Below are 15,265 nucleotides of genomic sequence, written 5' to 3' on the forward strand. Positions count from 1 at the left end.
TCTTTTAGCACTGCAGAGTCCAAGCTATAACCAGTCATTTCCCTGGACTGAAGGTCAATAGTGCTCTTTGGCACCTGGTCTGCTAGAGGCAGAGGTGCTAGACATTTGCTCAGCAGTTTTTTTATGGAGATCATCCCTTCTCTATCCTAATTCATACCCACATGAAAAAGCCAGTTTGCTGATTCTGGCCCCTTCTAACTGGGCCTCTGGGATCACAGATTCTTGCTTTACCATAGAGCACAGGTGGTTCAAAGATAGATAATCCCAAACCCCATTTTGAATTTTTTAAAATGTTTTATTTATTTTTGAGAGAGAGAGAAAGAGACAGAGCTCTAGCAGGTGGGGAAGGGGGGTGTGGGCATAGAGAGATGGAGGAAGGAATCTGAAGCAGGTTCCAGGCTCTGAGCTGTTAGCACAGAGCCCAATGTGGGGCTCGAACCAATGGACCATGAGATCATGACCTGAGCCAAAGTCAGATGCTTAACCGACTGAGCCACCCCGGCACCCCCTGAACCCCATTTGGATCTTTCCAGCTGTTGCCCACATTACATTGAAGGTGTCGGCAGTGATGAGAGATAATGGTAGTGGTAGGGGGCATTGCTCTGCAACCATCTCTACTCAGTAGAAACAGATACACATGCAGATCTTAAAAAGATTTTAATTAGTCATTACGCCAAGTTCAGTGTTAGCTCTACAATGATAGAATCCCAGCTGTTCAGTATTGAGGGTGGTGGTCAGGAGTCAAGCATGGACTTGCCGTTCTGGCAACATATGGGACTGAGGTGACAGACACATACCTTCTCACCCTTCCTGCTCCTCTCCAAACACCTAGAAATGCTGGAAAAAAACCTAACACCCCAGAGTAAAGATAGAGAAAAACTTGAAAAGGAGGGAAGTCAGGAAAGGAAGAGGGATAAAGTAAAAACAAAGGAAAGTGCTGTCAACAAAGCATAAAATAAAAATAAAGCTCTAAGTGCAAAAGTTGCCATAGTTCCCAGATGCTGAGGGGTTGGTCTTGGTAGCAACGTTTCCATGAATGTAAATTCTGATTACAGTCAACTCAGTCAATTAGATATGCAAATATGGCCTTTATTAGGAGAGAGTGGGGCTTCAGCTCAACCTAATACTTAGCCTTAGAATAGACTTTAGAGGTTGGAGGTTGAGAGTGGCAATAAAATTTGGGGCTCTTTTCTAGCTTTATCTTTGCCTCATGTCTTCATCAAGCCACCCCTTACTCTCCTCCAGCAATTCCAAGTCCCCACTTATGATTTGGGTTTAATTATTTACTTTAGACACCAACTGATGAAGTGATCTTATTAAATTTGCCATTGTTAGGGTGTCTGGGTGGCTCTCACAGTGGAGCATTCGACTCTTGATTTTGGCTCAGGTCATGCTCTTGCAGTTTGTGAGATCAAGCCCTGCTTTGAGCTCTGTGCTGACAGTGTGGAGTCTACTTGGGATTCTCTCTCCTCCTCTCTCTCTGCCCCTCCCCCCCATAAATATCTCTCAAAATAAATAAATATACTTTAAAAAATGAAATAAATTGCCGTTGTCAATGTGTTGGAGAATACCTTGCATTTTGACCCAGCTGGTTGGGAAATTAGTAAGTCAGAGGTTAACTCTGCATGGTCAAAGAATCAAAACAAAGTTAAATTAGTCATTTTATGGCACTCTCACAGGGCTGTGTGACTCTGTAATTTAAAAAAATCAAAATTGGCCACTTTTCCATTTAGATAACCATCTACATGGAGGAAGTACTTCCAGGGTTCTCCTTATCTTGTAGTATTATAATATCATGGATGCGAAATACATCTGGTTACCTCTCCCTGCGGTTTTGACTCTCCAGTCACGAATGAAGCACCATCTGAAACGCTTGGCAAAGAGCATTTTAAGGAAACGGAAATGACGAAATCATTTAGAATTCAACAATGCAACAACAGGCCGTTTAATACAGCCTTAGGATCTTGTGGCTCAGTTGGCATGGTGTTAACACAGTTGTGAAGCTTGCCTTCCACCTTTCAGATCCCTTGAGAATATAAACTAGCAAATTAAGACTTACCCTGAAAAGAACTGCATGCTATTTTACAATAGAAGTAGAATATTCCAAGAGCAGAACAGATAGAGGTAGTAACATTTTGCCATCTGGCAAAGCCACTAGACCAGATGGATTCACTAATGACTTCTCTAAAGTATTTAATCAGACCTTACTGAAACACATGACTGGCATATTTAATTATCCTAAGTTAACAGGACTTCTGCCAAATATAGCCCTCAATGCTTGAGTCATGCTCCTTGCTTGAAGAGGAAAAAACAAGATGAATAGCTCCAGAAAGCTGGGTTTCACATAGACCCCTTTCATTAGTGAAACTTCTCATTACCAAATTGTTGCGTTGGAGTCTTAAGGCGGTATTTCTCCTTTTTCAAGAATGAATTGTAAGACAAGCCATGCTGATCAAATTCATTTTATCAGTAACAATTGTACTTGATGAGAACATCTGGGGGTTGATAAATCTGACAGAGTCATCAGATATCCCTTCCTACTTCCTGCCTGTGGAAGACTTCTAAACCACCAGATACATTCTTTTTTGCATAAGTGAATCCATTTTTATTTCTCTGTAAGTGCTTTTTTGTTTTTTTTTTAATTTTATATTTGTATCAAAGCAATATAGATACACAAATCAAAGAGTACAGAAGGTAATTTTCATTACATAATGAAAAAAATGTAAATGTAAAAAAAATGTAAATGAAAAAAAATGCCTCTGCCTTACCCTTTCCCATCCGCAATCTACTTTCCAAAGGAACACTTTTAATTCTTAGGACTGGTTTTTTTTTCTGATGGTTACCTCCACATCTCAAAACAGTGGAATTAACTGCTATTTTGTGCTTAATCTATTTTTTTTTTAATTTTTTGTTTAACGTTTTTTATTTATTTTTGAGACAGAGAGAGACAGAGCATGAACGGGGGAGGGGCAGAGAGAGAGGGAGACACAGAATTGGAAGCAGGCTCCAGGCTCTGAGCCATCAGCCCAGAGCCTGACGCGGGGCTCGAACTCATGGACCGCGAGATCGTGACCTGAGCTGAAGTCGGACGCTTAACCGACTGAGCCACCCAGGCGCCCCAATCTATTTTAGATATAATCCATGATTGACTTCCTTCTAAAATACTTGAGGATGTAGTTTACATATACCATTCTTATATTCCTTTCCTTCTCTTACACAAAGGGTTATTTTACTTTTAATACCCTTAACATTTACCTTTGTAACTTTAAGTTATATTTTTATACCTTTATTTTTGGGGTCATCAACTTTGGACAGTATCTCTTGGCTGCCACCTTTGTATGGTGAAGATACTGATGTGAATATTCCACTGAATACTCTAGGGTTCTTTCAGTCACTGTAATGTTTTTGAGTCATCCGTGTTGACATGTATGTCAGTAGTTCATTCTTCTTTGTTCCTGGGAACTATTCCACTGTATGAATGTATAATAATTTCTTTATCTATTCACCTGTTGATGGCCATTTTGTACATTTGTATAGGTCTTCAGATGCACTATTTCTCTTGGGTAAATATATGGAAATGGAATTGCTAGATCATATATAGTAAGTATATATTTAACTTTATAAGAAACTGCCAAATACTTTCCAAAATGATTTATTATTTTATATTCCCATCAGCAAAGTATGTGCATTCCAATTACTCTACATCTTTCGCATCACCTAGTAATGTCAGTCTTACTAATTTTAGATGTCTTTGACAATGTTCAAGTGTTTTGGCCATATTTTAATTTTGGTTTTCTTCATACTATTGAATTATAAGCATTCCTCTTGTATTATGGGTAAAAGTCCTTTGTAAATTTTCTTTTCCAGTCCTTGGCTTGCCTCTTCCTTTTCCTTTTCCTACTGGTGTCTTTCAAAGAGCGCAAGTTTTAATTTTAAAATCCAATTTATCAATTTTTCTCTCTTATGGCTCATGTTTTTCGTCTTCTCTAAGAAACGTTGTCTTTCAAAGATTCCAAAGGTTTAGCTATGTGGTTTTTTTTCTATCAGTTGTAGACTTTTAGCTCTTATACTGAGGTCTCTGGTCTTTTGAGATAATTTTTGTGAATAATGAGATATAAATGTTAAGGTTCTTTTTCTTCCATATGGATGTCTAATTGTTCCAGCACTATTTGTTAAAAAAACCATCCTTCCCCCTTTGAGTTATCCTAACACCTTTGTTGGAAATCAATTGACCATAAAAGTGTGGGTCTATTTCTAGACACAATTCTGTTCCATCAATCTATATGTCTATCCTTACGCCAATACTATACTGGCTTAATTCTGACTCTTTCCTATAGAGGATTTACACAGAACTTCCCCTTCTATTAGCATTTTTACTCAGATTTATTGATTTCAGTAGTGGAATCTAAATTATCTCACTGTTGATCATGAGCAGATTAGATTTTCAAAGTCTGGTCTTGTCTGATATATTTTCTCCTTAGGATAACTTCTTTAGATAACCAATCTTGTCCATTTTATGTGGTTCTTAACTGTTTAATTCTCAGAGGGTAGTCTTATTTTAAAATTTTGCAGGTTAGTTCACAATAACTTCTCTGGGGACTAGTTTCCTTGGCTTAGAATGTCAATCCTCAGGGGTGAAGGACAGGCTTCATATGTGTTTGTTTTGAGCAGATTCTATCACATAGCAGTTAATTAATAATAATATCTATTTGGTGCTCACTAGGTTTTAAGCACTACTGTTTTAATCACTGCCTTAGGATTTATTAAATCCTCACAGTTATTCCTACCTTCTTTCAGGTAGGTACTGTCATTATTCTTATTTTATGGAAGAGAAACTGGGGCACAGAGAAGTTGGGTAATTTGCTGAAGATGATTTGTGAGGAACTTTATGTGCCAGTGAGTAGAGGAGATATGCTTCAGTGATGTATTGATGACTGTTTAACAACCAGCTCTTAGAAAAAATGTACGCATATGCCCTCCAAGGTTTGTGATAAATTTTACTGGTAAAAATGATGGGTGGCACACAGTTTATAAGTAAAAAAATATATATAACCATCTGTTGTAAATCCCATACAGCCAATCGATTCCCTTAGAATGCTTTCATTGATTTTTGTTGAACTCATGTATCTGTGGCCCAACTTTGCAGTTCAACTATGATCTGACAAAGTCAGACAAGGAATGAATGCTTGATTACTATCTGGTTCAGAAAAGAAGTCTCTCACATCATTGACAAAAGTTCTGACATAAATGTTGGTATTTTCGACTATGTTACTAAGACAAAAGTGAAACCACAAAGACATATATCAGAACTTGAAGCATTTGCCAGTGATATGAGCGACTCCTTTGCTGAACTGGATGATATTTTTTGAATACTGGAAAAATATTTCTCATTTTTTGTGTTATTCAGAATGTAACAGCTACAGACATGACACCCTTTTAAGTTTATTCTGCATTATTAACATTTTATCTTTCTATGTCTTAAGTGTAGACAACCAACAAAACAACAAGTCAATCCTTAATTTGTAGTGTTTGTTGATTTCCATGATGTAAATGCTCCCGTAGCAGTATGTCGCTCTATAGTATTTCTACCATAGAGAGAGGATAGTGGTAAATAACCTCAAGATAAAGTCAAATGTAGTAAAATAATTAGGAAATAATTAATTTTAGTATATATATTTTTGTTTTTAATATAATTGTATACTTGTAAGTTCATATAATTTACTATCTAACAGTGGTCGTGTTTAACAACTGATTCTCAGAATTGCTAACATTTAACAGCTCTGGCTGGTCAGTCTGAGCCAGCTTCAGCATGCCACTGCATGCTTTGATCCCAGGCAGCAAAACCACTATGCTCTTAACCACTCTTTGATGCGCTATTAAAGTATTGCTAGAATATGCTTCCATACCAATACAGGTATGGTGGTACTAAGCATGCAAGATACATTGCATTTCTTCATTTTTCTAAATTGCATTAATTCCTATTAGATGTACCACTCATCAAGGTCGTTGAGAAGTCCAATGTGAGGGACCGTCATGCTCAATCGTGGATTATACAGGTACCCTGAGGCTCACACAGGTCAGGAACATGGCAATGGACCATTGATAGTCTGTACATGTTGCCATCACTTCCATTCATCCTGCTCAGGCCCACCTGGAAGGCAGAGCCCTCCCTCACAGTCCCAGTGATGGTACTCCAGTGCTAAGGGTATCCTGGGGTACAAGGACTAGAGCACAGCCACCTCCGTTTGTGGCCACACTACCTCCAGACGACTGTGTTCAAATAAAGCCTTCCTTTGCCTTTTCTTCCTCCAGTACCCATCCACTAAGCCTGGCCATTCTCTCTCCAGCCCAGAAAGCAGCCACCTCGCCGCTGTTCTCAGACAGTTCAGCCCAGTCACCAGGACGCACGTATGCCTCAACACTGGCAAACTTCTCTCAGTGATATCTGTAGGGTAGGCAAAGAGAAAGCTTTCATGCTTTCCTGGTGAGGGTACTTTAAAAAAGAGATAATAACGTAAATTTATTACTTAGAGAATCACTGAAGCAGCCTGGGCAAAAATGAAATGAGGCTTTAAAAAGTGAAGTCAGAACAATGAACATTTTTCAAATGCTGGACTTGGAACAAGTACTCAAATATAATTTTTTGCCTTCAGGAATGATTAGTGTTGATTAGTGTTTTCTCTTTAACCTATATAAGCAAGCCTCCCTCTTTCCACAACCCTATTAATTCTCATCTTGTCCTCAGACAACATATTTGGAAATCTTCCTGATTTCATTTGACATCAGAAAGACATGGTTTTGCCCTCCTGGCATGCTGGAGAAACAAATCAATTCCTTCTCCCAGATAGGGTGATGAAAGTCCTTCTCTGCAGTGCTTTCTATTGCTATGGTAACAGAAGATGGGATTTCCTAAGGGAACCAGATTTTTATATACACAGAGAAAAGCAGTTCTTTAAAAGCTTGATCCCTTTTTTTGTTGCTGTGTGCATAATATAATCAATGTAATAAACTGAGCACCAAAGAAAAAACAGAATGACACCAACCCTTTTTATATAGGTGTGGAATGAGACCTTTAGTGAAAGAGTCAATTTTTAAAGTTTTAATATTGTGGCATTGCTATTAAAACGATTTGAAAAAAAAAAACAATTTGTAAAATTTGCAAGTTTTCTTAAAAAAACAGAAGAGATGGGAATTTATGGTCTCTCTAATGGCAGATAGACTTAAAATACAGGTAAACAGCATCAATACTTTCTGTCACCAAGACTTACAACACTGTGATATGGCAAAGAAGATGTTGGGAAGTTCAACGTCAAACAGGTATTTTGTGTAATGACGGTACTTTCCACTTCTGTCATTTTCTCTCTGGAAGTACATAATAGTTGACCATTTCATAGATGAAATCTTATCAGAAGGAACTCAAGAGGCATGATTCTTTCCATGACATCCCCTTAATCGGATAAGGGGACCTAACCTCTTTTAATCCGTTGGCTCATCTAAGGGCATTACTGTAGGGTAGCTTTTTAGGCTCAGGGCACTTCTGTGGAAGGAGCAGGTTCTGAAGTATGCAGCAGGGGGTGGGTTTGGTCTTGATGTGAGGAAAATGCTACATATATACACATCTGTCACTTGAATGCCTCTAAACTAACATTCCAAACATGTTTTGGGATTTAAACAAAAGCAGATCCTGCTCAAAATGACTTTTCATGAAGTTCTTGAGTTCCTGAATGCAAAGATGTGAGAAAGGACTAGATACTTTGATGGTAACTTCCAACCTGCTCATGCTGTCCCTGCTTCTGCAACTGCCCTATTACAGATACCTTTAACACTATGCTCTTGCAAATGCAGGGATTAAAGTTTGTTGGTTTTCCCCCCGGAAAAGGTTGTTTAAAAGTGCTGTTGAAATGATATGACAAATTTAAAATAAAAATAAAGTGCCACTTGGCTGTGCTCTAAAAGATACATGGATATTGTTGTTCTCTTATCGGGTGGAAGGAGTGATGTTTCTGGGGAGCTGATCGCGAGGTAACAAACGGCAAAGTGAACAAAGTATGTGTTCCCTGTTCTCTCTATTCTTGATATGGACATGGATAAACAGGAACATTGGGAGTCATTTTAAGCAATCAAGTGGCATGTAAGCCAGAGAGGTCAGGTCAGAGACTCTCAGCTTACAAAAGGAGAAATTGATAACTGATAATGTATGCAAACAGCAAAGCAGGAAGCTAGATCGGTGAATATCATGTGCTAGGATGAGAGGATATCAAGAACATCATAAAGAAACTTCTGGCAAAAAATCCAAAAATGAAAATTTCCAATGTGAACTTTTTAATGAATGTGATAAATTTATGGGCTTTGGTATGAGGGAAAAGAACAATTAATAACCCGAGTAAAAATACTTGAAATCCATAATGGAATGTTTTTGGGTCACACTACTAACTGAGTGAGACTGGGAAGTTATTTTGAAGGCCTCTTTAAAGATTTGTTGAGGGCTCCTGGGTGGCTCAGTCAGATAAGCGCTGGACTTCAGCTCAGGCCATGATCTCACAGTTCATGAGTTCGAGCCCCGCATCGGGCTCTGTGCTGACAGCTCAGAGCCTGGAGCCTGCTTCAGATTCTGTCTCCCTCTCTCTCTGCCCCTCCCCTCCTCGTGCTCTGTCTCTTTTTCTCTCTCTGTCTCAAAAACAAACTTTTAAAAATTTTTAGAAAAAAAATATTTGTTGAAAGCTGTCTCTTTCACTACCCCCCCCCCCCCCCGCCCCAATTCAAGGAAGTAAGAAAGGTCAGGAATCCTGACATTATAGTAAGGACAACTGCCTGGAAGAGTGATTTTTTTTTTTTTTAAATTCTGAGTGCTTCAGGACCCCAGGAGTTTACCAAATATCTCAAGCATTTTAAAACAGAAGACACAGGGGTGCCTGGGTGGCTCAGTCGGTTAAGTGTCCGACTCTTGATTTCGGCTCAGGTCATGATCTCATGGTTTGTGAGTTCAAGCCCCACATCGGGTCCTGTGCTGACTGTGCAGAGCCTGCTTGGAATTCGTTCTCTCCACCCTCTCTCTCTGCCCCTACCTCACTTTCTCTCTCTCTCAAAATAAATAACTTTTAAAAAACTTAAAAAAAAAAAAAACAGAAGAAACAGAAGCTGTGATCACAGCAAGAGTTTTGTTTGTTTCTTGATAGCATCTCTGACCATCTAGGGGGAAAACACTCATTCCTCTTCATTTTCTAGTTCCTGTATAGAACTTACTGTCAATGTTGTCTCTTTAACAAATGGTGCTGGGAGAACTGGACAGCAACATGCAGAAGAATGAAACTAGACCACTTTCTTATACCATTCACAAAAATAAACTCAAAATGGATAAAGGACCTGAATGTGAGACAGGACACCATCAAAACCCTAGAGGAGAAAGCAGGAAAAGACCTCTCTGACCTCAGCCACAGCAATTTCTTACTTGACACATCCCCAAAGGCAAGGGAATTAAAAGCAAAAATGAACTATTGGGACCTCATGAAGATAAAAAGCTTCTGCACAGCGAAGGAAACAATCAATAAAACTAAAAGGCAACCAACAGAATGGGAAAAGATATTTGCAAATGACATATCGGACAAAGGGCTAGTATCCAAAATCTATAAAGAGCTCACCAAACTCCACACCCGAAAAACAAATAACCCAGTGAAGAAATGGGCAGAAAACATGAATAGACACTTCTCTAAAGAAGACATCCAGATGGCCAACAGGAACATGAAAAGATGCTCAACGTCACTCCTCATCAGGGAAATACAAATCAAAACCACACTCAGATATCACCTCACACCAGTCAGAGTGGCCAAAATCAACAAATCAGGAGACTATAGATGCTGGAGAGGATGTGGAGAAACGGGAACCCTCTTGCACTGTTGGTGGGAATGCAAACTGGTACAGCCACTCTGGAAAACAGTGTGGAGGTTCCTCAAAAAATTAAAAATAGACCTACCCTATGACCCAGCAGTAACACTGCTAGGGATTTACTCAAGGGATACAGGAGTACTGATGCATAGGGGCACTTGTACCCCAATGTTTATAGCAGCACTCTCAACAATAGCCAAATTATGGAAAGAGCCTAAATGTCCATCAACTAATGAATGGATAAAGAAATTGTGGTTTATATACACAATGGAGTACTATGTGGCAATGAGAAAGAATGAAATATGGCCCTTTGTAGCAACGTGGATGGAACTGGAGAGTGTGATGCTAAGTGAAATAAGCCATACAGAGAAAGACAGATACCATATGTTTTCACTCTTATGTGGATCCTGAGAAACTTAACAGAAACCCATGGGGGAGGGGAAGGAAAAAAAAAAGAGGTTAGAGTGGGAGAGAGCCAAAGCGTAAGAGACTCTTAAAAACTGAGAACAAACTGAGGGTTGATGGGAGGTGGGAGGGAGGGGAGGGTAGGTGATAGGTATTGAAGAGGGCATCTTTTGGGATGAGCACTGGGTGTTGTATGGAAACCAATTTGATAATAAATTTCATATATATATATATAAAAAAAGAACTTACTGTCAGTGTGGAGAGGCAGTATGGCAGCCATGATTGGTGGCATCATTTGCTCCCTTCTGGCAAGCACTTTGTTAGTGAATACTCTGCCGTGTGAACTCTGCCTCAGGAACTATGTGTAGAGTGATGGAAAGAGCCCCTGCCCTCGTGGATCATACTGTCCAATCAGATCCTCTTTTTTATAGCACTTAGGACTCTAGGTGTGGTGCTAACTTGAGGGGGGTCTCCTTGGTTTCCCACTAAAAATTGGGTTAAGGCCATCTTTTCCCAGAATCAGGCCTCCTAGGCTTTAAACTCTAGTGCTACAAGTTCTGTGACTTTAAAAGTTGCCCAAGCAAAAAATTTCAGTCAGCTCTGACATGCTCAGCCTTTTCCTTCGCTTTTGGCATTTTCAACCTCTTTATCTCTTTCCCTTAAGTATCTCTTAACTGATCCTTTTTTCTGCCCCATCTACCCCTTCTTACCTCACTATCTGTCACCTGTTCCCTTCCTGGCTTCATGGCCTCCTCTCCTAACATTTCCCACCCATCTGTCCTTCCCACTGCCTCACTGCTGTTAGAGTTACCTTACTAAAATATGTACCTGTTCATGTCACATCTTCTAATAATTGTCAGTGGTGCCCTAACTTCCTGGCCTGCTTAAAAAGGCTTACAAGGCTGCCTTGGCTTACCTGACCCATCTCATTTTCTGCTATTCTCTGCAAGACTAACTGTGAGTACCATCTTTTCACCTGGATGCCCTCTGCACCTTTTATGTATGTTATTTTTCTCTGGTTCTCCTTATAAAGATTCCTGAGGATACATTTGCAGGCAAGCACTTGTTAGATGGCCACTCAGATCTGGGGCACCCAGGTGTTTCTTATCCCAAGACTCTTCTTACCAGCTTTTAGAATTCCCTAGATCTGGTGAGGAGGGGCTTCCTCTGGGGAGAGTGGTGGAGGGCAGTACCGGGGCACTTGATATCTGCACTCTGAGCTGCTCTGGCGCTCAGCACCTACCAGCGCATCCCGTCCCTGCTGGTGCATCTGGATCTGCACTCACTCCCCCCACGTGGTAAGCCACAGAGCACACCTGCTCCTTGTTTGCCGTTATGGGAAACGTGCACCGCCCCCACCCCGCACAGGCTTATGGGCATCCAGAGCCCATTCACAGGAGAACATTTGCTGACGGAGGGGGCTGGGGTGGAGAAGCCAGCTGACCCATCGCAGAACACTGGCAGAACGCTTGCAGAACGCTACCTCAGAGAGAGGGAGAGCAAAGCCCTGAGAATGTTGTTCAGGGAGAGGCTCAAGGAACAGGAAGCACTGATCTCCTGGGACAATTCTAGACACCTTGCTGCTGCCAGGAGAAACCACTGGCCTTGAGGATGTACGATGATGGTGCATTCTTGTTGCTGCGGGCTTGGACCTTTGCACTTGTTGGATTGGGCCCCAGGGACCCCTGCAGAAGAAGATTGTTGTCTGAGCCCTTCTTCCTCCTGGAAGGTGGTAGACTTGTGGCTGGGGTATGTGCATTTCACTCCCTAGCTCTGGCCTCCAGCAGTACCTCCCCACCTTTGGGCCAAAACCAGGTCCCCAACACCAGGACTGGCCTCTGGGACAAGTGCCCTACGCTGCAACTCTGAGTGGAGGGGAAGGGGCAGGAGGCATTGTGGAGGATTGGGGTTTGGCTTGACAGGTGATGTGAGCCAAACTTCTTATAGATTAATCCTTCATGAGGGGCCTCTGGCACCTGGGGCGCCCAGGTATGACTCCTCCCTGTACTCCTCCACCGCCTCCTGCAGAACTCTTGAGCTCCCCTTAGATCAGACTTCTGGCAAGAGTAGTTGTGGCAGCAGCACTTGGGGCCTGATTTCTGGTCCTCTGGGCCCCTGATGCTCAGTGCCTCCCAGCCATCCTCTCCCTGCCCCTGCATCTAGCCCCATAATTGCACCTTCCTTCCCCACAGCTACAGAGCACCCACTGTAGGCTCCACCTGCACTCTATTTGTCTAAGAAGACAAAAACCCCATATAGCACCCAGCCTGGGAGGAGAGTGCAGATAGAAGGCACCTCCAGTCTAGGGAGCAGTTCCAGGAACAAGGACGTGTGCAGTGACAGGTGCTGGGAGCTCCTGGGAAGACCAGCTGCACTCCAGCACCAGGGTGCAGGAGTCTGGGAGGACCCTCAATGCTGAAAGGGGATAGTACTCCCGGTCCGGTGCAAAAGACACTAGGTTTGGTGGAGGCCCAGGAAGGGAGCTTGGTGGAAAGAGTGCCGTGGGGGATTGTTTAGGGGCTTGGTTGCTGCAGAATTTGTGGAGAACACACGTGGGCCCTGAAAGAAGCAGGAAGTAATTTGTGTTTGAAAGAGGCACTGTATCCACCTAGCTGTGCATATGTTAATTGTATCTAGATGTCAGTTACACAAAACAATGATAATGATACTTGCTTTGAGTGCTTACTCTGAGCCGGGTGCAGTGCTGAATGCTCTGTGTTCTGTATATTGTCTACTTTTATGTAGTAACTCCATTTTCTAGATGAGGAACCTGAGGCAAAAGAGATCAACAGGCCCAAAGAACCAGAGGTCATAGGGGCTTTGAGTGCAAATTCAGGTATCTGATTATAGAGCATTTACTTGTATTAAAATCATGCTGAAGTTGAAAAGTAAAAACGAAACAAAACTCTGTTAATTGTGTAAATAGATGTTGAAATCGGAAAAAAAAAATCCCGCTTCTATTGTGTAAACAGTCATCTGCTAGTTTTTCATATAGGTATGTGCCCTTTTGTTTTTTTTCAATTCCCAACACCTGTTTTTAGAAAGGCACAACTTCTTTTTTTTTTTTTTTTTAACGTTTATTTATTTTTGGGACAGAGAGAGACAGAGCATGAACGGGGGAGGGGCAGAGAGAGAGGGAGACACAGAATCGGAAACAGGCTCCAGGCTCCGAGCCATCAGCCCAGAGCCTGACGCGGGGCTCGAACTCACGGGCCGCGAGATCGTGACCTGGCTGAAGTCGGACGCTTAACCGACTGCGCCACCCAGGCGCCCCAAGGCACAACTTCTTTACACAATGATTATATAACATGAAGAGTCCTTGCTCATCTAGGAATAACAATAATGACATTTCCCCCTCTGGACTAGTACAGACTCCCTGAAATTCTCGTTGGCATTTGACAAAGTTTTATTTTGACTGGACTACAGAGGAAAAATGTTACAAAGACCACAAGCATAGTAATTTGTGGTTCTCTTGGTGTTACAGTGATTTGTGTAAAATAGGAATTGTCATTGAAAATGCATAATCTGTGGTAACAGACACAGAAACAGCACTTGACTCTGGGACCCCTTCGTGGTTTGAAATCCTAATGAAGTTGGGATCCAGCACTTGTGCAGGCAGGTTTAATTAATTCTGAGCAGCACATAGTCTCCTAGCAACAACGTTTTTTTCCCCCTCAAATTAAAGTCAAAAGCTAACTTGAAAAAGCTGAGTAATACTTTGAAAGTCATTAAGTAAATATCTTGACATAAAACAATTCTAGAACCGTGTAGGTTTTCTAATCCTGGAATTCTAATAGTGTCTGATTTTCAAGGTAACCAAATGGGTAAAATCAGATGAAATTATTGTTAAACTGTGCTAAGCCTCTCTTTTCCATTCAACATTTCCATCAGACCAGTCAGGTAACTTACTACTTTGAGGACAGTTCAGACTTTTTCTCTTGAGATTATCTTGCTAGATGATTGAGAAATAAATGTGGATAAAAGAAAATCAATATTTTTCCTAACTTTGTTCAGGAGGAAATGAAAAGAGGCTTTTTTATTTTTCAGCCTTGCCTTACACCCAGATAAAACTCTTGTTGCAACTGGCCAAGTTGGAAAGGAGCCATATATATGTATATGGGATTCCTATAATGTCCAGACTGTGTCTATTCTTAAGGATGTCCATACACATGGAGTCGCCTGCTTGGCTTTCGACTCAGACGGACAGGTATGTATCTTTTTCCGTTTCTGTTTTCTGTAATGACTTCTCACGAGTCACCTGGAGTTACAGTGCATGAAGCTTATAGGCTCAGAAAGTCTACTAACCCTTGCCACCTCCCCTTGTCTGCCTCCTAGAATCATGTCAGATCCTTTTCCAAGCTGTGGCACTGATACCCAGCTCTGGGTAGGCCCCAGTTTTGGTTCCCCCAGTCTTAGCGTTGGTTGAAAAGCTTCCAGAAGGAAGTCATGAACTCATGCGGATTGGGTCCATCGTGACCCAGGTCCAATGTTAGCTTCCTATTTGGAATTAGTGTTGGCCTAAACGTTTTTCATATACTTCAAGCCCTGAGCATCTCCTTGGTTCCCTTTGCTTTGAGAATGTCCTCTCTTAATAATTCACCACCACCTAATAATTCACTGAGAAAATTCTCTTTGACTTTTTAAGTTCCTCTTCTAACTCCTCCTTCTCCCTACCCACTCCCCACAGTTCAAGCTGCCACTGATTCATGAGTGTTTGTGAGTATCTCTACAGTGACCCTTACATGCATTCTCCCCTCCCATTCTCTGCCACCATCCTGTAAGTTACAAATCCATGTCCTGCCTGACATTTGAAGTATCCTCTGACTGGTCTCCACACAGTTTCTTGCTAATGTATTTCACCAACTAGAAAAAGTGTGAGAGCATTATTTTAAAAACAACCCAAGCTTGGAGAACTCCGTGAATAAGTCTATAATTTGTGTCTGGGTGTTGTGGGCTAACTGACTCTTCTAGCCTTTGG

The 15,265-nt window shown here is 41.4% G+C and overlaps 1 protein-coding gene across 12 annotated transcripts in view; it reads left to right on the plus strand.

Annotated features, from left to right (window-relative positions):
• The window catches only part of EML6 (EMAP like 6), a 313,172-nt gene that overhangs the window by 136,747 nt on the left and 161,160 nt on the right, over positions 1 to 15,265 (plus strand). For all 12 annotated transcript variants that reach the window (XM_045054220.1, XM_019827205.3, XM_019827201.3 and 9 more), the window contains one exon: positions 14,335 to 14,494. In XM_045054220.1, coding sequence (XP_044910155.1) covers positions 14,335 to 14,494 — 160 coding nt within the window. The remainder of the gene's footprint in view (positions 1 to 14,334; positions 14,495 to 15,265) is intronic.

This window comes from Felis catus, chromosome A3 (genome assembly GCF_018350175.1).
Source record: "Felis catus isolate Fca126 chromosome A3, F.catus_Fca126_mat1.0, whole genome shotgun sequence".
NCBI classification, from domain to species: domain Eukaryota; kingdom Metazoa; phylum Chordata; class Mammalia; order Carnivora; family Felidae; genus Felis; species Felis catus.